The 24,291-nt window shown below is 38.4% G+C and overlaps 1 protein-coding gene across 9 annotated transcripts in view; it reads left to right on the top strand.

Annotated features, from left to right (window-relative positions):
* The window catches only part of FGD4 (FYVE, RhoGEF and PH domain containing 4), a 250,933-nt gene that overhangs the window by 132,805 nt on the left and 93,837 nt on the right, over positions 1–24,291 (top strand). For 7 of the 9 annotated variants that reach the window (XM_040488466.1, XM_040488464.1, XM_040488463.1 and 4 more), the window contains 2 exons: positions 12,061–12,213; positions 21,169–21,352. In XM_040488466.1, the coding sequence (XP_040344400.1) occupies positions 12,061–12,213; positions 21,169–21,352 (337 nt within the window). Of the gene's footprint in view, positions 1–5,355; positions 5,361–12,060; positions 12,222–21,168; positions 21,353–24,291 lie in introns of those variants that run through there. The other 2 variants (XM_040488472.1, XM_040488470.1) reach the window with 2 other exon arrangements.

The raw sequence follows: 24,291 nt of genomic DNA, 5'->3' as shown, positions 1-24,291 counted from the left end.
CTCATGAACCGTGAGATGGTGACCTGCGCTGAAGTCTGATGCTTAACCGACTGGGCCACTCAGGTGCCCCGGTATTTAGAATTTGTGTAGAAATGACCTTCAATGTTTAAAAGTTGAGGTAAGAATGGAAATGTTTCGAATTTTGCATGGGCTCTAAAACAGCTACGTATCTACTTATTGTTGGAATTTAGAAAATATCTCTCTTGAATTAGAAACTAAGAATGTAGGCAAATGAAGAGAAACTTGCCTCAGGTCTCGAGAGCTCATTTGTTCAAAACTATTTATTGAGCATCTATTGTGTGGCAGGTGATGTTCCTGGGATACATCCGAACAAATGTCAGTGCCTTCTCGCAGCTTACAGTCTAAGCAGGAGACACAGACAATAAACAAACAAAATAAATGTTGTACTGATTTAATTTAATTTAATTGAAGTATAATTGATATATAACAATATATTAGTTTCAGGTGTACAACATGAGGACTGAACATTTGTATACATTACAAAATGATCACCATAGTCAGTCTAGTTACCATACCTCACCAAAGTTACAGCTTTTTTCTTGTGATGAGAACTTTTGAGATTTACTTTCTTATCTTCAAGTTTGCAATACATTATTGCCTGTAGTCACCATGCTGTACCATTGCATTCCCATGACTTCTTTTAGAGCCGAAGTTTGTACCTCTTGAATCTCTTTACCCTTTTATCCCACCCTGTTCTCTGTATCTTTGAATTTTGTTTGCTCAAGTATTTTGTTTATTAGATTCCACAGATAAGTGAAGTCATATGGTATCTGTCTTTGTCTGACTCATTTCATTTAGTGTAATACCCTCAAGGTCCATCCATGTTGTCATAAATGGCAAGATTTCATTTTTTTAAATAACAATTAGTATGCCATTCAAGTAGGTTGCTTTTTAAATTTTTGTTGATGGTTTCCTTCACTGTGCAGAAGCCTTTAATTTGATGTAGTCCTATTTGTTTATTTTAGCTTTTGTTGCCATTGCCTTTGGTGTCAGATCCAAAAAACAAAACTGAATACAACCCAAAAAAGCCAAATTGTTGCTAAGACCTATGTCAAGGAGCTTACCACCTATGTTTTCTTTCAGGAGTTTTATAGTTTCAGGTCTTTAATCCACTTTGAGTTCATTTTAGCATATGGTATAAGAAAGCGGTTCGATTTCATTCTTTTGCATGTGGCTGTCTAGTTTTCCCAAGACCATTTATTGAAGAGGCTGTCCTTCCTCATTCTTGGTTCCATTGTAATAAATTAATTGACAGTATATGTATGAGTTGAGTTTTGGGCTCTCCATGCCATTCAATTGATCTGTGTGTTTTGTTTCTATGCAATACCATCCTGTTATGATTCTTAGAGCTTTGTAATATACTTTGAAATCAGGAAAGGGGATGCCTCCATTTTTGTTCTTTTTCAAGATGGCTTTGACATCTTCAGGATCTCTTTTGGTTCCATACAAATTTTAGAATTGGTTGTTCTTTCTTTCTTTTAAGTTCATTTATTTATTTTGAGGCAGGGGACAGAGAGCGAATCCCAAGCAGGCTCCACACCATTGGTACAGAGCCAGATGAGGGACTCAGACTCACAAACCATGAGCACACGACCTGAGCTGAAATCAAGAGTCAGATGCTTAACAACTGAGCCACCCAGGCACCCCGATTGTTCTGTGAGAAATACCATTGTAATTTTGATAGGAATTGCATTGACTCTGTAGATTATTTGGGGTAGAATGGACATTTTAACTATTAATTTGCTTAATCTACAAACACAGAATAACTTTCCATCTATTTGTGTCTTTTTCAGTTTCTTTCATCAGTGCTTTATAGTTTTCAGTGAACAAGTCTTTCACTTCCTTGGTTAAGCTTACTACTATTTTATTTTTTGATGCAATTGTAAATGGGATTGTTTTCTTAGTTTTTCTGTAGTTTGGTGTTGCTATATAAAAATATAACAGATTTTTGTGTATTAACTTGTTTATTCTAACAGTTTTTGGGAAGCTGTCAGGGTTTTATGTATATGAAATCATGTTTCCAAATAGTGACAGTTTTACTTCTTCCTTTCCAATTTGGATGTCTTATTTCTTTTTCCTGCCTAATTCCTCTGGTTAGGACTTCCAATACCGTGTTCAATAAAACTGGCAAGATTGGGCATATGTGTCTTGTACCTGATCTTAAAGAAAAGCTTTTTTAACTTTTCTGCATTGAGTATGATGTTACTTCTGGGCTTGTCATATACAGCCTTTATTCTATTGAGATACGTTCCATCTATACCCACTTTGTTGATAGTTTTTATCATAAACAGATGTTGAATTTTGTTAAATGCCTTTTCTGTACCTATTAAGATTATCACGGTGACTTTAGCTTTCATTTTGTTATGTGCTATATCGCATTATCACATTGATTGTTTTGCAGGTGTTGAACAATCCTTGCATCCCTGGATATATCCCACTTGATTATGATGTATGATCCTTTTAATGTATTGTTGAATTCAGTTTGCTATCATTTTTATTGGGGATTTTTGCGTCTCTGTTCATCAGGGATATTAGCCAATTGTGTGTGTGTGTGTGTGTGTGTGTGTGTGTGTGTGTGTGTGTGTTGTCATTGTCTGGTTTTGGTATCAGGGTTATGCTGGCCTCATAATGAGTTTGGGAATGTTTTCTCTTTGGTTTATGACTTTATTCTCTTATGACTTTCTATAGTATTATGCTTAGATTTCCTTTTTCATTATCTTTTGTATGTCTGCTGTAGGTTTTGGCTTTGTGGTTGCCATGATGCTCACATATAACAGTCCATTTTAAATTGATAAGAAGTTAGGTTTGTGAATGCATTCTAAAACCACATTTTTAGTCCCTGCCCCCCATGTTTATATTTCTAATGTCCCATTTTACATCTTTTTATTTTGTGTATCCCTTAACTAATCATTATAGCTATCATTATTTTCACTACTTTTACCTTTTAAATTCATCCTAGCCTTATAAATGATTAATCCACTACCTTTGCCGTATTTACCTATACTGGTGAGGTTTTTATTGTTTTCTTCTTACTAATTGGTGTACTTTCTTTTCAGCTTAAAGTTCCTTTAACATTTTTAGTACGGCCAATTTAGTGGTGGTGAACTCTGTTAGCTTTTGTTTGTCTGAAATCTCTTTATCTCTCCTTAAATCCTGAATAGAGTTTTCTTGGTTGGAAGTTTTTTCCTTTCAGCAGTTTGAATATATGATGCCACTCCCTTCTAGCCTGTAAACTGTCTGCTGAGAAATCTGCTAATAGTCTTATGGGTGTTCCTGCATATATATAACAAGTTATATTTTCTCTTGCTGTGCTGCTTTTAAGATTTTTTATTTAACTTTTGACATTTTAATTATAATGTGTCTTTGTGTGGGTCTCTTTGGGCTTGTTTTTTTGTTTTTTTTTTTTTGTTTTTTTGTTTTTGGCAGGGGGGAATTCTTTGCGCTTTCTAGATCCAGATGTCTATTTTCTTCCCCAGTTAGGGAAGTTTTCAGCCATTATTTCTTCAGGAAAGTTTTCTGACCCTTTCTCTCTCCTCTGGAACATCTATAATGAGAATGTTAATCTGCTTGTTGTTCCATAAGTTTCTTGAGCTATCTCCAATTTTTAAAGTTTTTCTTTTTGCTGCTCTGTTTGGGTGAGGTTTCATTGCTCTGTCTTCCAGATCACTGATTCTTTCTTCTGTTTCATCTACTTTGCTGTTGAACCTCTCTGGTGTATTTTTCAGTTCTGTGACTGTTATTTGTTATTCTTCAGATCTATGACTTCTGTTTGCTACTTATATTTTGAACTCTTTTTTAAAGTTCTAATGTGTTTATCCATGGCCATTACTTTGAACTCTTTATCAGGTAAATCACTTCTCTCTTTTTTATTAAGTGGTTTTAGGAGGGGGAAGGGGCATATCTTGTACTTTCATTTGGAACATATTCCTTTGTCTTCCCATTTTGCTTGACTCTTTTCATTTCTGTGTATTAGGTGAAACACCTATCTCTCTCAGTCTTGGATGAGTGGCCTGTATAGATGATGAACTTTATTGGTAACCTTACCCTTTGTTATCTCTCAAAATTTTGTGATTGCCTAAGCAATGTGATTTATTCCTGATAGGCTATAGTTGTTGAGGGAGTCGCTAGCCTTTTGAGTCTTACAGAATGTGGGATCTCAGTCAGCCCCAGTTTCAAGCTAATTGAAAACTTAACCCTCAGGCAGCAGCTTTTAAGATATGCAAATATATACAGTCCTGCGGGACCATAATCCTAAACCCTGCTGGCCTCCAGACCAGGCAATGTTTCAAGCTAATTGAAAACTTAACCCTCAGACAGCAGCTTTTAAGATATGCAAATATATACAGTCCTGCAAGACCATAATCCTAAACCCTGCTGGCCTCCAGACCAGGTGATGTGGTCATTTCTGGGAGGAACAGGTGCGCTATGGCAAGGCCAAGGGAGGACAAAAAGGTAATGTTCCCTGGCCTACATTCCCTGAGAGGATGGCATGTCCTTTAGGTATGTAGTACCCATCCAACTGAAGCTCCAGGGCAAGTAAATAATCCTTTTTCACACAAGGTTGTGTTTTGGACTGCTATCTCTGCAGTGTTCTAGAGGTTGTAGCCCACCAAGAACTGTCACTCCAATGTTTCAGACCTGCTAGGACCAGAAACACAATCATCTCTGTCACCAGACCCAGGTGCTCAAGGGGCATCCCTGTGTGGGGTGTACCTACCTGTTCTAAGCAGGTTTGAGGGGAGTACAAAAATGGCACCCACCAGTGCATCTGTCCCTAGAGAGAGTCCTAACAACCCTTTGGCAGATAGTCTAAGATTACCAAGTGAATCTCATTCATATATGGTCTAGGTGCTTTTCAAACTGCTGCTTTTGTGCTGGGTCCCAGGGTGAGTGAGTCTGCAGGCAAGCCCTTTAAGAGTGGAATCTCCATTTCCTATAGCCCTATGTTCTTCTGGATGTAAGCCCTGTTGTTTTTCAAAGCCACTTAACTTTGAAAGCTCCTCATCTCTCTGGTGTAGGTCCCAAGGATTGAAGTGCTTGATGTGAGGCACATCATGTTGCTCCACAAGGAGAAACTCCGTATTTGTGACATCCTTCCCAGTTGTGAGTTGCCACGACAGGGGAAGGGTGTTTGGTGAGACCCATCTCTGCTTCTCCTACCTGTATTGATGTGGCCTAATTATCCGTTACTGTAGAGGAGATGTTCAGCTAGTTTTCAGGTCTTTTTCAGGGGGAGTTATTTCACAGTTGGCTGTAAATTTGTTGTGTGGGAGATGAGTTCAGGTCTTCCTATGCTGACATCTTAAACTGCCTTCCTCAGTAATGTGGGCTTTTAGAAGGTGATAAGTGCTATGGGGGAAAAAAACTGTACAGCTAATAAGAGTAGCAGTTACACTAAAGAGAATGGTCAGTATAGTACATATTGACAAAAAAAATTGAGCCAAAATATGAAGAAGACAAAGCAATTAACCAGCAATTATCATGGCGGGGAAAGCATTGCAGCAGAGAGTAGCTAGACCAAAGGTGTACTTGGCCTGTTTGAAGAACAGCATGGAACCAGTATGACTGTCATAGAATGAGCAAGGGGGCAATACTAGCAATGAGGTCAGTGGTAAAGGGACTGAGACCAGATCATGTAGTGCTTGTCAGCCCTTGTAAGGAGATGCATTTTTATCCTGTGTGAGATATAGAGCCATTGGAGAATTTTTAGCATAGGAGTGATATGATCTGATTTGGTTTTTAAAAGGGATCTCTCGCTGGTCCTGTTTGAAAGTATGACTATACTGGGGAAAAGGGTAGGAGTAGGGAGACCAGGTTGGAGGGTCTTGCTCTCATCCAGTTGAAGTTTATGGGAAGTTAGGCCAGAATAGTAGCCTTGGAATGGTGATGGTAGATGGTGGAGTTGGCAGAATTTCTTGATGGATAAGATGTTGAACAAGAGAGAAAAAGAGGACTTGAGAATGCTTCCAAGCTTTTTGGCCTAAGCAAAAGTGAAACTGCCATTAGCTGATGTGGAGAAGACTGTGAAGACAGTGGTTTGGGGTGAGTGTTGAGAGGTGAGGATGTCAGATTTGGGTATGTGGAGTGTGAGCTAGCTCTTAGACACACTAGAGATGTGAAGTAGGCAACTTGAATGTATTAATATTTCTTCACCTTTTCTTTGTTAAGCAAGTGATAAACTTTTTAAATTAAAAGCTTTTAAAATTATTTTTTAAAAAATACATAAAATTTACCACCTTAACCATTGTAAGCATATAGTTCGTTGGCATTAAGTGCAATGATACCATGGCCACCATCCAGCCACAGAACTCTTCATCTTATAATGAAACACTGTACTCATTAAATAGTAACTTTCCAGGGCACCTGTGTGGCTTAGTAGGTTAAGCATCTGACTTCAGCTTAGGTCATGATTTCGCGGTTTGTAAGTTTGAGCCCTGCATCAGGCTCTGTGCTGACAGCTCAGAGCCTGGAGCCTGCTTCGGATTCTTTGTCTCCCTCTCCATCTCTGCCCCTCCCTGCTTGTACTCTGTCTCTCCCTGCCTCTCAAAAATAAATACTTTTTAAGAATTTAAATAGTAACTTCCATTCTCCCATCTCCTCAACCCCTGGCAACCACCACACTACTTTCTGTCTGATTTTGACTATGTAACTCAGATATGTGGAACCAGACAATATTTGTGTTTTTTAAACTAATTTATTTCACTTAGCATAATAGCTTCAAGATATCCATGTTGTGGCATGTATCAGGATTTCCTTCCTTTTTAAGAGTGAATAATACTCCATTGCATGTATATTTGTCCATCTGTCAATGAGTTGCTTCCATACTTTAGCTATTAGAATAATCTTGCTGTGAACATAGGTATGGAAACATAAAGGATATGTTTTTAAACAATCTTTAATACACATATTTGGTAACTTTCATAGATGTTCTCTTTTATGTAAGTAATTTATAAGCACAGTTTCATTATAAAACGTTTAAATGATTCAGTTGTACAGACAGCAAAACATGAAAGTTCCTATTCATCCTCTCTGCCTACTCTCAGTTCCCGAAATTAAGTTTGCCATGTTACTAACATCCCTCTCTAATGCATTTAGGCACATTTGTGTGTGTGTGTGTGTGTGTGTGTGTGTGTGTGTGTGTGTGTGTAAGTTTATTTATTTTGGGGGCACCTGGATGGCTCAGTTGGTTAAGCTTCTGACCTCAGCTTGGGTCATGATCTCGCATTTCACGAGTTCAAGGCCCTCATTCGGCTCTGCACTGGTGGTGTAGAGCCTGCTTGGAATTCTCTCTCTCCCTTTCCACCCCTCTCTCTGTCCCTTCTCCACTTGCGTTCTCTCTCTTTCTCTCAAAAAAAATAAAATTAGAGAGAGAGAGAGAGAGAGAGAGAGAGAGAATATGAGTGGGGGAGGGGCAGAGAGGCAGGGAGAGAGAGAATCCCAAGCAGCTCTGTGCTGTCAGTGCAGAGCCTGATGTGGGGCTCAGACTCACGAACTTAGGGGATCATGACCTGAACTGAAACTGAGAGTCAGATGCTTAACCGACTGAGCACCTAGGTGCCCCCGTATCTTCATTTTTAATGGGGATCCTACTATACATATTTTTCTATAATATTTGTCTTTTATTTAATAATAAATACTAATTAGAGATCTTCCCAATCTTATTTTTCTTTTTCTGTTTTTAACAACTATGTATATTTTCCATAATGTTGCGTTGACTATTCATGTACATATACTTTTATAAATTCAGGACGATTTCCGTACATTAAATTCCTAAAGGTAGAATTCCTAGGTCCAAGGAAATTTCTGAAACTGTTGATCATATTTTCTTTTCTAAGATCCTTTGTGGTTTGCTTATCATTTTTCTGGAGAGTTTATTATGGAGCTCCAGAAGTTTGGGAAACAAATAGTTTTCTAAAATAAATTTCCTAACAGTGAATTTGTTCCCCTTGGCAAAAGAGTTGTAAACCATGAGTTTTATTAAAAAAATAAATAAATAAAAAACAAAAAAACTAATTGATCTCTTAAACTAGGCATTTTAGGTAACACATGGGAGATAATGACTCTTCCTCGAACTAATGGGACAAATGGGGAGTTTTTGAAAGGATAATAGGAAAACACTGTTGAAAAACGTCTTATGGGGTGCTTGGGTGGCTCAGTTGGTTAAGCATCTGACTCTTGATTTTGGCTCAGGTCATGATCTCTCATTTCATGAGTCTGAGCCCTATGTCAGGCTCTGTGCTGACAGAACTTGGAGCCTGCTTGGAATTCTCTCTCTCTCTGCCCCTCCCCTGCTCACGCTCACGAGCTCTCTCTCTCTGTCTCTCGCTCTCTCTCTGTTTCTCTCAAAATAAATTTTAAAAAAAGTCTTATAATATTTTCCAGTGGAGAAACCTGGCAGACACCACCTTTCCCAGGGACCAAAGTTAGTATCAAATGTGATAGTCACATTGATAACATGCAGTGATGTAATACTGTTTACAGATGGGCACATTGCCTCTGTGATGTCCTGCCCTCAAACCCATAAACCCAATGTAATCATGAGACAACATTAGAGAAATTCAGTTTGAGGGGCATTGTACAAAACACTTGACTGTTACTCTTCAGAAGTGCTAATGCTTTACAAAACCAGCAAAGACTGAGTAACTCAGGTTGGGGTGCAGTAAGGAAACAATGAAAACTAAATGCAATGTGATATTTTGGATCAGATCCTGTAACAGAAAGGGTATTAGTGGAAAAATTTGTCTTTATAAGACTTGTTTTTATAAATGTGTTGTAATAGATGCTAACTTTAGGAACCTGAGTGTAGCTCCCTGTAAGTCTAAGAATATTTCAAATTAAGTTTTTTTGAGGTATCTCTTCACTCTGTATAGTGTACTCCTAAAAAATTTGTCATCCCTGTAAAACTGCTTCTGTCCTCTTAAATCCAAGAGATCCTCTTGTCTCAAGGAGTGAAGTCCATTGAGCTTTTACGGACTAGAGATTTGGTGCAGTTGGAAGAGATGTTATGAATGGTTGAGGCCGTGTAGACAAGGCCATAGCAAAGTCATAACAATGTGGTCTGGGGGCATGAGTGGTACTATGGCAAGAGATCAGGCATGAAGAATCAGAGAACTGAGTGGAATTTGCTTTGGAATGGATAGCCAAAGAGTAAGATGTGAAAAAGCCACTCAAGAATGATTTGGCAAAGTATAACAGCTTAGAACAAAATTTTGCAAATAGGAGACAAAGTCACCCTAACTAGTCATTATCTGCCACTCACAAGTATGATACAAAAGAAGACAGATAAACTTAAGCTGTAGTGGCAACCTCTCCAGTTGGAACAGGGAGCCTTATGTAAAGATGAGGCTGGATTGAGAATATCTGAAGCCTTTTGCAGTTAGCCTATGTCTAGACATTCCTTACAGAAGATATGACCCAGCAAGCGTAAATTAGTAACCCAAAGAGGAATGCAAAATGGGTAGGACCAGTGGTTGAAACTGGATTACCAATACTCAGGAGGAGACATTATTTAAATAGGACACTTTCCCCCCCGCACTAACATAACGTAAACTAGTTGTATCTGTGCCCAAGATTAACTGTTTGGTCACCTTCTTGGTAAATTGGAATCTAAAAGTTGATATAAAATTTCTTGAATGGGTGGACCACCTGGTTACAATTTTGGTTTCAGTTCTGTATTGTGCAACTGGCACCCAAATAAGAACTGTCTCCAAATGTGAGTAGGCTGAGTGCGTCATAGACACTCAAAAGTCTTCTTTTGTATTGCTATTCCAAAGTGTCAGAAGATGAGCAATTTAATAAAATGGTCCTTTTTTATGGCACATTTTCTTTACCATGATGTGTCTGACTTAGAGCAGTGGTCAGCAAACTTTTCCTGTAAGGGGCCAGACTATAAATATTTTTGGCTTTGCAGCCACAACTAGTCTCTGTTGCCTATTTGTCATTGCCCTTCCCCCCCCCCCTTAACCCTTTAAAAATGTGTTTTCTGTGTCTTTAACCATATTTTCATACTTTGTGATAGTGGCTGAAGTTTGTAGACTGGTATTAAACAGTGATCTAAAATCAAGTTTCTGGCTGTAGATTTTTTGCCACTGGCAAAAAAAAAATGTTATAAACATGACTTTAATGGATTTATAAGAAAATAGAATATGTAGCTGATCTCTTACTGCAGGCATTTTGGCACATTCGTGGGAAATCTTCTCTAATAAATATGACACCTGCATAAAACACATCATGCCCTGAAAGTTTGCTCTCAGGAAATTGCCTAGTTTTTAATTTCAAGTTATTATTTATTCAAGACATTTTTTGTTTCTAAATAGGCTAATTATTAAAGTGGTGTCATCTTTTAATATGTAACAGTGTTGATCTATTTTTCAAAGATTCAGTATACTCCCGTTTCCTCATTTAACCCATTAACTGCCTTCTTTTTATAGATTTGTTGCTATAGATCACATTCTTTCAGTGCCTCATTTTACAATTGCGTTATAGTTTCTGCCTCTGATTTGGAGCTAAGCTCTGGCTTTTCACTCTTTTGTCCCAAGGCCACACTTCCAGACCCCAGAAGGTGGACTTTAGAACCACCAAACCATCCTTGAGATCACTGTGGAACCAACATCCCAATGCTCCTAAAAGACTAAGTGGTTGGATGTCATGCTACAGATTTTAGAGATAGACTTTGCCTACTTCACCCAGTTCTTCTAAAAAAGTAGATAGGCTCACACATTTAAAGATTCAACCTTTTATTTCTTCTGTTCACAATTGCAGTAATATGCTGTCAAAGAATCTCTAGATCTTGCATTCAAAGCCTTCTGTTTGGCTAAAGAATGTTTAATCCAGCCAGCAGCTCATTTCAGCAGAAGAGTGTCTGATGAAAACCCACTTAATTTGTTTCAGGACTGGGTCTCTAAAACTTCTTGACAATACTTAAAACTGTTAATATCTTCTAAAACTTATTTTACCAAGATAAATTTCAAGGAGAATGCAGAAAATAAAGCAGTAGTATGTGCAGATTTTAATCAATACTGTATAATAATCAATTGAAATAAAAGGGAATTTTTTTACTCAGTAAAAAGTTGATTGGGTTTTATTAGCTTTTCTTGTTTTGAATAATTAAGGCTTTTTATCTCTCCTAGTTTTCTTTTTAGTTATTTGGATTCTGTAAAAATGAAACTCTGTTTTTAAACCAATGATAGTTTCTTAAATGGATCATGATCTCCCTGGTAGAAATTGTATTTTCTCCTAAGCAGGGTCTAGTCTATTGTTAATATCACTATGTCAACTAGAAGGAAGGAAAGTTTGAGTAGTATAAAGAGAAAGCTCTGGCACACGATTTCTTAAAAAGTCTCTGAAACTTAACAATTAACTTCTTAAATCAGGACTCAGAAAGTTGATCTATTTTTCTACATCTCGGTCTCATGATGCCTTTCAATATCGACATTTTAGAGTTTTGAGCTATAAATATGACAGTATAATCGGTATAATCCTTTTGTTGAAAACATGGGTATTAGCTTACAGATGTAGAGCTGGACTCTGGTAAACTAGTGAGTGAGGGAAGGGTATATGTATTTTTTCTTTATTCATCGAGCCGTTCTTCTAGAGTCGTTAGGTCAGCTGTCATGTTGGTGCTTTCCTGCTTTGTTCTTGAGAGTCACTCAATGACTGGTGACTGGCTGCTGGAAAGGAAAGCTTTCAGCAGATTAATGCTGGGGCCCTCCTGTCTTCTCCTTCACCAGTAGCAGCTGCATTCTGCCCTTTCTGTGGCCCTGAAAGGAAGGGAGGGAGGAAGAGAGGGAGTGTGTGTGTGGTGGGGGAGGAAGGGGCTCGATCTCTGTCAGCGTGCATTACCGAGGTTTCTCAACACATGGAATGAGATCTTTCCCAAGAAATTCTGTCAAGGCCAGTACACATGGGAAAAATATTTCTATGCTTAGTCTTGTAACTGTGATTGTTTTTGTTTTACGGGATAAAAAGGAATTTAGGTCATGTGACATAGCTGTGCTCCACCTCTGTATTTACCTGTCCTTTCTTTTTCAACTCTCCCAGGCATCAGTACCTGTCCAAAGATCACTCTAGTTCCACCTTGTGTGAAAAGCAGCACAACCCCACGGGTTGATCAGAATGTATCTGATGAAGAGGCTCAGGGAATAAATGGAAAAACGCCAGCAAAACACTCAGCTGCAAGTCCAAAGCCACAAGGTATGCTGGTGGGTTGTTTTTTCTTTTTCTTTTTCTTTTTTAATTAGATTGGGTGTTTTGTTCATTGATGAAGGCTATCCAGAAGAATGATAATGACTAAGAAAGAGTTTTAAGCTTTCAATGGGAGGAATTGGGTGCATTTATTTTTTTCAGGGGAAAAAAATCAGTCTCAGGCAGAGTTGGGTATTTGTTCTGCTCCTAAGACACCTTATACATTTTTTCTCTTAGGGTTCTTTTCTCATTGCTGGAATTACTGTCCCTTACAGGGACACTTCATGTATTATGCTTGACCTCGTACAGGGCCTAACTTACTATTTGCATAATAAATGTGTGACAAATGAATGAGTGCTGTCAGAAAGTCAGTATGCCTTGCTAGATTTCAGAGGATCTGTGAAACAGATCATTGTAAAACCGTGCTTAACATACTTAGTAAATGTGATTTTCTACTGTTCAGGAACTGGGGCTTGAAAAGGCTTCACAGAAATTGAAATAAATGGCTCATCCATTCAGGAATTGAGCAGCCAACAAGGGGAGGAAACAATTACAATGGTGGAAATCTTTGAATATTTTGTTCAGGAACCATTTCCTTTTAGCAATAAATTTCTGGTGAACCAGGTATTAACTGTGAGAAGCACAAAATTACAGTTTTGATGGTACACAGTAAGGCCTTTGGAAACGTTAACACAAAGCTAAGCTCTACTATGATTTAATGTGTAGTTTCTTCCGAATAAATTTTTATTTATACCAAATGCTGAGCATTTTGATTTATGTTGTATTAACTTTGGTCTCTTTCCTGTTCTTGCAAGGAAAAATGTTATAGAGAATCTATCATAAAAGAGTGACTGTTACTCTTTAAAGTTCTTATGTTTTTAGGATTTCTGAAAGAGACCTTTAAAAGGGGCTTATCTTCCAGATTATGGGACGTTTTCCTTTTTGTTCTCACTGGTAGCTGTATTTGTAGTCGTATCAAGTATGACTGTCAAGTAAGGTCAAATAATTGGTGCTTCAGATGAATGGTCCATTCATGAGTTTATACTTTTATTTTGGCCATATCTCTCCCTATTTAATTCATATGAATATGAACATAGACATTTTTTTGAGCATGATTTAAGCTATTTTATTTACAAAATACAAGGTTCCCTCTTGCTCATTAGACCTCAGCTGACAAAGATCAAATGAGGTAAGACTATAAAAAATGAATGCAATTCAGTTTTATGTAATTGCCCAGATCACAAACAGGAATTTCATTATTTAATAAAGTCTTTTTTGGGAAGATGCATTACTTCATTGTTTTTCGTAGTTCATTGAGATAAATTACACAAGTGTCCTTCCTGAGCTATGTGCCAAAATAATCATATTCTTTAGGGAGACAACACTTGAGCTTGCCTTTGCTGTTTGTAGCTTAATGAAAGTTTAATAGAAGTCAGTATTTTGATATTTAAATACATATTTACTTCCTGTTTTGAATATGGGTTAATAAATATAATTTTATATAACTATAGGGACTATTTTCAGATTTTAAATAAATGACTTTAGAGAACATTATACTTTAAAAGTACTCTCACTCATTGTTTGGCCCTTCCCTAGTTCCCCAGCTAAAATTTTAACCCCACCCTAACCCTTGATATTTTGTGTTTCCTCCAACGTATGTTATGTTTTCGCATTCACTGCAGTCTGACCTAGAATATGTTTCATTCGTCCATCTTAGTTTTCTTCTGCCTTTGTACTGCCAGTCCCTCCATAGCAGAGCAGGCCTTGAGCAACACTTGTTGAATTGGCTCCCTGCTCCATTACCACGTTTCCTCTATTTTGTTTCTGCTGTTCTTTGCTTAAGACTTGGAAGAGGGGCGCCTGGGTGGCGCAGTCGGTTAAGCGTCCGACTTCAGCCAGGTCACAATCTCACAGTCCGTGAGTTCGAGCCCCGCGTCGGGCTCTGGGCTGATGGCTCAGAGCCTGGAGCCTGTTTCCGATTCTGTGTCTCCCTCTCTCTCTGCCCCTCCCCCGTTCATGCTCTGTCTCTCTCTGTCCCAAAAATAAATAAACGTTGAAAAAAAAAAAAGACTTGGAAGAATGTGTGCCATATAGAGAAAAACATTCAGGAGAGAAGGCTACATCTTGGTATTGTCAGATCAGCTGCCAAAGAGATTGGGGACTACTTATTGACCAAATTAAAGTGTTCTCCACCCTCTAGTGGAGAGAAGCTTACTTTTAATTTCTCCAAACTCTTAAGAATATTTGGATAACTGAAGGGGAGAAAGCAAAGGGATATCATGGGGACTTCTTGCACACATCAAGAGATTATCACACTGATATCTTTATTCCCACTTAATTGCAAATCGTGAATGGTGAGCCTACTGACGCATTAAGCTCCATTATGTAATTTTAATTTAATTGAAGATGCTTATTTCTTTCTTGAGAGAGAGTGCACACATGAGTGGGGGGAGGGGCAGAGGGAGAGGGAGAGAGAATCTTAAACAGCGAGTCTCAGTCTCAGGACCCATCTCAGGACTTCTCAGCACCGTGAGATCACGACCTGAGCCGAAGTCAAGAGTCACCACTCAACTGACTGAGCCACCCAAGGGCCCTGAAAATTCTTATTTTAGATAAGTGTTCTCAACTGGAGACAATTTTGCAGCCCCACCCCGCACCCCAGCCCACCCACTCCATCCCACCCCACCCCACTGCCCATACTTGGTATTGTCTAGAGAATTTTTTGCTTGACACCATTTGTGGGAGTTTCTAATGGCAGCTAGTGGGCAGAGGCTAGGGATGCTGTTCAGCGTCTTACAATGCACAGGCCAGCCCCCTCAAAACAAAGAATTATCAGCTATGAAATGTCAGTAGTTTGAGAAACTCTGATCTGGATCTTCAAAAGAGCTCATAAATAAATGTGGTTTTTTTTTCCTCATGTGGAGTGCTAATAATATCATAGCTACAATCTATTTTAGTGATATTTATTTTATTTATTTTTAAATTTTTTTAATTTTTATTTTTGAGAGAGAGAGAGAGAGAAAGAGAGTGTGTGAGCAGGGGAGGGGCAGAGAGAGAGGGAGACACAGAATCCGAAGCAGGCTCCAGGCTCCGAGCTGCCAGCACAGGGCCCAACACTGGGCTCGAACTCAAAAGCCATGAGATCATGACCTGAGCCGAAGTGGGACGCTCAACTGACTGAACCACCCAGGCACCCCAATTTTAGTGATATTTAAAAGGAAGCACAATATTAAATACATTTATTCATGGTGATTATATACTAACGTGTCTGGAACAATATCAGGTTTCTATTTTTGTGTTTACTAGTAAGTAAGTCATGGGGATATAGTGTACAGCTTGGTGATTATAGTTAATAATACTGGATTTTGTATATTTGAAAATTGCTAAGAGAAGAGATCTTCAAAGTTCTCATCACGTAAAAAAAAAATGTTAACTATGTGGTGATGGATGTTAATTAGACTTTGGTGATCCTTTGGCAATAATACAAATATTGGATCATATTATACACCTGAAATTAAAATAATGTTGCATGTCATTATATCAATTAAATACCAACAAGTATTTTTGAAGAATTACGGTTTTTAAAACAATAAAAGTGCTAAATTTTAGATGAGATAAGCTTACATTTGAATGTAAGTAAGAGCCTGTAGCTTTTGAAATGGATTCCTTCAATAGTTAGGGCTTATTTTGCCTCAGCCTCAGAAATACCCTAAAGCCTTGGAAAACAATGGTTTATTCACTTCATACCAATCCTACCAGTCAAACAAATAAATTACTGAGCAACTTCCAACATAAGTCTTTATTCTTGTTTACCACTTTTAATATTGGCCTATTTCCTGCCATGCTAGACATAACTCAAAATAACTTCCTTAGCAATTAAAGCTAATAGTTCTTTTTCTCTTAGGAGCTTTGATCCACAACATTCTCCATAGTTAATTATTTTGATAGAGCCTACATAATATCACTTGTCAATCATTAAACCTTAATGTTTAAAAAGTATCATGAACTTTGAAACATTATTGCCTAAATAATTTAAGTAAATGTAAAGTACTCAAACCTATTCCATTTGCTCTTAAAGTAAAGCATTCTATGTGTAATGTCGCATTTTTAAAGTATAATATGTTATAAATGTATAATGCATTAAAAATAGCCAGCTATATAGGACGCCTGGCTGGTTCAGTTGGTAGAACATGCGACACTTGATCTCAGGGTCATGAGTTTGAGCCCATTTTTTTTTAATGTTTATTTATTTTTGAAAGACAGAGCACAAATGGGGAAGGAGCATAGAGAGAAGGAGACACAATATCCGAAGCAGGCATCAGGCTCCGAGCTGTCAGCCCAGAGCCCGACGCAGGGCTCGAACCCGCAAACCACAAGATCATGACCTGAGTTGAAGTCAGACACTTAACCAACTGAGCCACCCAGGCGCCCCTCAAGCCCCATGTTAAGCATAGGGTTTACGTAAAAAAAAAGCCAACTATTGTTTTTCATAGTAAGTAAAATAAGAGTAACCAAATCCTCTGGTAATTCCCAAATTTAAACTATTAATTTGGGGTTTTTTTTCATGTTCAGTAATTATTTTGGATGATTGGATTTTTTTTAATGTTTATTTATTTTTGAGAGACAGAGTGTGAGCATGGGAGGGGCAGAGAGAGGGAGACACAGAATCCAAAGCAGGTTCCAGGCTCCGAGCTGCCAGCACATAGCCCAACACGAGGCTCGAACTCAAAAGCCACGAGATCATGACCTGAGCCAAAGTGGGATGCTCAACCGACTGAGCCACCCAGGCGCCCCTGGATGGTTGGAAATTTTTAAGTAAATTGTTTTATTGTACTTATGGTCTGTAAAATTGTCTGTAATAAGCCCATTTTATTTATAGTCAACTAGATAATGTCAAACTTAGCATGTCCATAACTGGACTGCTGATCTTCCCTCCAAAAATTGCTTTACCTGTTTTGTCCCTTGATGAAAATTCCATCCTTCCAGTGGTTCAGGCTGAAGGTCTCCAGAGTCATCCTTGATTCCTCTCTCTTTCTCTCATACCTCACATTTATTCTTCCAGGAAGTCTACTTTTATTTATTTATTTTTTAAGTTTATTTGAGAGAGAGAGAGACAGCATGAGCAAGGGAGGGACAGAAAGAGAGAGAGGGAGAGAGACTCCCAAGCAGGCTCCACACTCAGCACAGAGCCCCACACAGGGCTTGACAACTATGAGAACATGACCTAAGCCAATGTCAAGGGTCCGAAGCTTAACTGCCTGAGCCACCCAGGTGTCCCAGGAAGTCTGCTTTTAAAACATACCTGGAAACCAACATTCCTCACTGCCTTCTTCTAAGTACTCTTGGCTCTTGGCTGAATTTCCACAGTACTCTCCTGACCCTTCTCCCTGCTTCTACCCTGTTTCTCTGCATTGTCAACATTGCAGCCAGAGTGACACAGTTGGACAGAAGTCCTGTCATGTTATTTGTCTTCACAGAAGTCTGTGGCGACTTCTCATTTCACTCAAAGTCACTATTCTTACAGGGTTCCCCAAGATTCTACATTATCATGCCCTCCCTCTGACCTCAGTACCTACTCTTGCCTGTTTGCTGCTTTGACTTCAGTCACATTGGCTTCCATTATCTCTAGCTTGTTCTCTACTTGATGGCATGCTCCCCCAACTTCCAGTCTTCTTCAAATCTGCACCTTTCGAAGAGGCCCCCTTTGAATGCCCTACTTAATACTGCAATCTGCACTTCCTACCATATTCCAGATCCCTTTAATCTTGTTCTGAGCCCTCCCCCTTCTTTCTTAGCTCTCACCACCTTCTCATATATGGTTTACTTATTGGACATTTTTGTTTCATTTCCTTTGCTCATTGATAAGATCAAGTGGATAGAACTTAATACGTATTCAGTAATACTGAATTAATTTAAAAATTTTTAAAGCTCTGTATAGATATGTAAGAATTGCTGTAGGATATATATTTTGGAAATGTCAAGTTCTTTTTTTTAAATTTTTTTTTTATTAACATTTATTTATTTTTGAGACAGAGAGAGACAGACCATGAACAGGGGAGGGGCAGAGAGAGAGGGAGACACAGAATCTGAAACGGGCTCCAGGCTCTGAGCTGTCAGCACAGAGCCTGACGCGGGGCTCGAACTCACGGACTGTGAGATCATGACCTGAGCTGAAGTCGGATGCTTAACCGACTGAGCCACCCAGGCGCCCTTGGAAATGTCAAGTTCTTAATGGTTCTGTAAATTTATACTCCCTCCCAGAATGTGTGAGATTTCATATTGTCTGATTCCCTCACTGACATTTGGTATTGTCAGATTTAAATTTTTTGGTTAACTTGATGGTGCTGAAGTAGAATCGTATTTTAAATTTAATTTTCATTTCCCTAATTATTAGCGAGGTTGAACACTGTTTTTATTACTTTACATCCCTTGGGCTACAGCGGGAAGAAGTAGTAAGTTAAGTTTCAGGATTGAACTGGAGGTGCTGATAGAACACCGAGGAGATGTCCAGAGAGCATTTGGAAGTTGGGGAAAAGAAAGAAGAGAAATGATGAGAGAGGAGGTGGGGGAGGGAAAGACAGTCATTTCTACATCAGTTACAGTTTTTGACCAAAATACACGTTATTTCCCCCTAGGACCGTGTTTCTGACGCGTTAGCCATTCATGTATCATCTTGAGATTTTTGTCATATACCTGTAACATTTGTACTCTTTTATTTAAGATGTGCATATTTACTTTATTTTCCATTTGGGTTGTCTCCCTTTGCTGAGATAGATGCCTCCTCTGTGCTTCTAAAGCACCCCAGTGCCCACCTTTCCCAACATTGCTAAGCTGTTTCCTCACTAGATGATGAACTCCTTGATGACACTGATTTGTTCCTTCGTGTATTCCACAAATTTGCCAAGCACTGTGCATGTGGTTACTGTGAATATATTTGTGATCAAAATAAACTTGTTTCTTACCCTCACAGAATGCCAATCTTGTGAAAGAGAAAGCTTTATATCTCTAATATACTTACTGTTTTATTTCTGGTTGGTGCGATACTGTTTGACTACCTAATCATAATAATTTATTATAAACACTTTGGAGAAAAAGTACACTATCCTCTGAAACAGTTTAAGAGATAGGCATAGTTGAGACAGGAAAATGCCTGATATGTATATATCTCCACAGGAAATTTTTCCTCAAAATTGACAAATGTCACACTTATTTAGGTATGTATCATCTTATTTGAGTTTTCTAAGCATCTAAGAGAGTCTGATATGTAATAAGTAAGTAATGTTCACTGAGTAAACTCTGGATGGATGAGTTACAAGAATTTCATAACAATGTTTATATAACCATTTTTACTGGGCTATAAATAACATATTCATTCCCTTTTTTGAATATTCTAATTAGGAATGTTGAAATTATTTCTGATATTAAAACTGCTTTTTTGGTGGGATCTTGTCCTACTTTGCTATTTTGGTATATATTCTACACAGGAAATTTTTCCTTAAAATTGACAAATGTCACACTTATTTAAGTCCCTTCTTTTTCAATGGGTACTATATTTAACCATCCCCACTGAGCAGATCTTGGAAAATAATTCCATTTCCATATAAAAGAAGCATATCATTTTTTTAATCGGGATTTTCTTCTTGCCTCAAAAGGGAATGAGGTGAATTAATTATTCCTCCTCTAGTGCATTGTGATATGTTTTTCTTCTTCTTCTTCTCTGAAAGAATTGATAACTGGCATAGAAATGATGACATCTGGGCCAGTGAGCATCAGGCAACTGTCAGCTAGCCGAGTTTATGGAAGAAATGAGATGACTAAAAACCAGGATAACCAGCTGGGGGAAAATGGGGCGTGTAATTAGGAGACATGATTCTCCTCCCTTCTTTTGGAAGTTAGGAGAAGGGTTTAAAAAAAGAAAAAAGATGATTTTATTTAATTTGTTAGAACCAGTTATAGAAAAATACATACATGTTCTATAATCCTTTGCCCAGAATGTTAATCTAAGAGGCAAAGTATATTGATTTTCAAAACTGAAGTAATTCCTATACTGGTAAAGCACTTATGGCATATTATATTTTCTCATCTACAGAATTCCTCATCTGTTAAGAGAAATTCTGTGGATTTTAGTATTTCAGGAAATGATCTGTTAACTGAGGGAAGAGCTTAGTAGTAAGCAACGAATCTGTGGTGTATTAATACAAGCCAACAATTAACATAGCAGACAATACTAGTAGAACTCCTATCACCCCCTTTTGCTGGATGTGTGATGAGGAGCAGTGCTGGAGGAGGAAGGAGCTAGAGTCTGGGTACCAGTCATGGAATCAGATCAGCCTTATTCCTCCAGGCCAATCACTTAACCACTCTGAGCCTTCATAGACATAAGAGGTGAATAACGCTACCTACCTCAAAGGACTGTGATGCGAAAGATTTCCTCTAAGATCAAATGAGATAAGGAGTTTTTGTTAAATGGGAAGATGCTACAGTAATTACTGTTGTTTGATGTTGTTTTGTTGGCTTTTATGTCTAATTTACTAGCTTTGGATTCTGGTATATTACTTATCACTCTGTTGTTAGAAAATCTGTTTTGTAGCAAGCAGTGTATCCCTGAGAATTAGTTTCAAACTTAGTACTTTCTTTTCTCTGTTTAGGTAAATAACTGCTGTGTTATCTCTAATAGGTTTGGGAAGGTCATAGAAATATATAGATCCTTAGATGTTTAATAAAGCCATATTTAAAATGACCTAAAATTAAAAGAACCGCTTGATTCTTGGAGATGGGATTTCCACAGGACACAGCGAATGTCTAAGATAGATGGAAGTCTGTTGATTAAGATTCAATACAGATTTGATAGACCCCTTTACAGAAGCTTGATAATGCTGAAGATTTTTGCATGAGATATGAAATATGTTTGTTGTGGAACACATCTTAGTGAAATATTCAATTCTTTTCATTTTTTGTCTACAGTGCCTCCAAAGCCATTACATCTGCAGAATCCACCTTTGTCTAATATACACCAAACTCCCAGGCATAAAGCTTTATCTAGTGCAAAACCAAGGATGGAGGAAGTTAAACCTGCCTCTGCTTCTTGTGTCTCAAAAGAAAAACCCAGCAAGGTATCTGATCTCATCAGTCGCTTTGAAGGAGGCAGGTAAGAGCTAATATACAATGGGAAAAGGACGTGGGGAGAGAAAAGCTGTTTGTTTCGTTTTAAGATGATAGAGTAATAGATTCTGTAATTCAAAAGTATTTTATTCTACTGGGTTTGGTAGGCTTTTGGAAAGAGTAAATTTTAAAAATATTTAAACTTGCCCTAATATGAATTACCATTTTCTGTATATGACCGGTGTGTAGCACTCTGTGCCAGAAGCTTTTTTATCATGCTGTGTGCTGTATAGATCAATAGATACACTCTCTCATTTCCTTTGTATTTGCCTGTGTCACTCTGGGTTACTCCATTGCATCCTTCTGTTTGTGGCAAGATGTCTGGGTCGGAAGAGCAGGAGGTTGCCTCTGTCTCTTTGTTTCTCACTTTGTATGTTTGTGCATGTAGTTTCTTCCGGCCTGTGCCATCTCTGTGGCCTTCTTTCTGACCCACTTTATTTAACAGGAGTCTGCAGTACCCATTCAGTCCCTAGTCCCCTCTCTTCCCTCCTTTGTAAGGAGGGGATATTGCCAGCAGCAAAATGCATGCTCAGTTTTGCATTTATTAGATACAATTTTATATTCTTTAGTCCTAATGTTTCAAAAAAAGTAGGTGAAAAGTGTATTTCTCACTTAAAAATAAAAATAAACCCATATATGACCTCAGTTGCTTTTTCTTGGAATGCCCATCACTGATAGAAGTAGGAGTTTTTTTAAAAAATTTTGTCAGAAGGATTTTAATTTTATCTGTCACCAAAAGTCTGTATTTAATTAAGCAACATATATAGCCTCCCTTTCATCCTTGAAGCTAAATGTTTCCATTTATTCTGGTGTAATACTTGGGAATGGTTTCCCACTGGGTGATTTCATGATTTATTTGCAGGATGTATTGTTATTTATATAGTGGATCATAGCTTGGAAATACTTCAAAAATCTTCTGAAAATTGTGACCAAGTGCAAAACTACAATGTCCCTCATTTAAAATGCTGGGGTGCCTGGGTGGTTCACTCGGTTAAGTGTCTGACTTGGGCTCAGGTCATGATCTTGTGGTTCGTGGATTTGAGCCCCATGTCGGGCTCTGTGCTTAACAACTCAGAGCCTGGAGGGTGATTTGGATTCTGTGTCTCCCTCTCTCTCTGCCCCTCCACCAATTTGTGCTCTCTCTCTCTCTCAAAATGAATAAACATTTAAAATAAAATGAGACTATAGTAACAAGTTCTTGACAAAAGGAGTCCAGAAGCCTGTCTTCATTTTTCATTCCCAATCAATTGTGGGAACTTGAGTCATAAACACTAAAACTTCAACATCTTTCCCTCTGAAGTAGGAATTTTAATACCTTTGCTACCTTAAATTATAGTAATCTTTACTAGAATGATTTAGGAAAGAACACTTAATTTTTTTTTCTCAGGGCAAGTTGATTCAGTAGCACAGAGAATGACCCTTAACGTGTGCAGATTCCCAGGGCCAAATCCAGTGACTGCATAATATCAGGAAATATCAGGAAGGCCTGGAGCCCGGACCCCTGTCTGTAGTGCATACCTGGTCTGGGGGTGGCTTTAGAAAGCCCATGGGGCACCTGGGTGGCTCAGTCGGTTGAGCGTCCGACTTCAGCTCAGGTCTTGATCTCGCTCGCGGTCGGTGAGTTCAAACCCCACGTCGGGCTCTGTGCTGACAGCTCGGAGCCTGGAGCCTGCTTTGGATTCTGTGTCTCCCTCTCTCTCTGCCCTCCCCCGCTCATGCTCTGTGTTTCTCTCTCTCAAAAACAAATAAACATTAAATAAAAAGATTAAAAAAAAAAAAAAGAAAAGAAAAGAAAGAAAGCCCTGAGTGGGTCAGTATTAACAGGTTGAGCCTTCTGATTCTCACCATTTTGGTAACCCAACTGTTTGCATTCCTGCCCATACACAAAATGGACATAGTTTTTCCACCTGTTAATACCAGTTTTCTTTGACTCTTTCAAACCTCACAGATTCAAAGTCAATTTTTGATGCAAAGTTTGAAGGTTGTATCTAAAGAGAGATGTTGTGGCTTAGGACATTTTAAGCAAACTGGCTTTAAGTGTAGATAGAATGTAACGTGAGCATTTTGGCAAATCTGGTGAAGGGGTGTTACTTGTAGCAGAGTCTGCTGCCAGTTTTTAAAAACGATGGTCTGTTCTTAGTGAGGTATTACTAGTAGGAACTGGCCCTAAAAGTGTGTGAATGGGTTAGCGTTGCATTGAGTCTACAGGACTTGAATGGAAGTTGTATTTCCTGTTGAGTGATGTCCTTGCGCCTACAGTGTGTGTAGCTCTCAGGTTTCACCCCAGTTATTACAACTCAGACTAGCATTTTGTGGAATAGAGATTCATCAGGCCAAGTTACCACAGTAAACTGACAGGAAGAGTGGGATCATAGACCACCAACTATTAGACCACCCTATTAAGACTTTACCTAGGAATCAGAATTTTGCTCTGCAGTAATGCAGGTAACACTATTAAGATGAGTGATTTGGAGGATGTCGTTGGAGCATGTAAATTTTATTTACTTATTTATGTATTTATGTATGTATTATTAGGTTTTTTGGTTTTTGGGGGTATAAGACAAACTGGTATTTTTAACCTATGAAAGATTTCAGGATTATAGAAAGAAATAACATCTTCCGTGAAACTGAACACTGGTTTTCCTAAGGCACTTCAAGGCCAACTGTTTTTCCGCACGGTCCGGCGTCCACAAACCAGCAGGAATATATGTATTGGCTCAACCACTGCCCTTAATTACCTCTCCCCACCTTATCCCTATCCCACTTCTACCTGCATATCCCCTGCATGTTACTTATTACAGGAAGTTCTTATCTTTCATGCCTAACTATTCTTCCCAAAAATCCCAAGCAAGTCTAAAGTTTGGTTCAGAGGATCTGCTGGGGATTTTTCTATTGGGTTTCTGGACACTGATGTGGGCAGGAAAA

This window comes from Herpailurus yagouaroundi, unplaced genomic scaffold (assembly GCF_014898765.1).
Source record: "Herpailurus yagouaroundi ecotype Mexico unplaced genomic scaffold, PumYag 166, whole genome shotgun sequence".
Lineage (NCBI taxonomy): Eukaryota > Metazoa > Chordata > Mammalia > Carnivora > Felidae > Herpailurus > Herpailurus yagouaroundi.
This window is presented reverse-complemented; position numbering and strand designations above follow the sequence as displayed.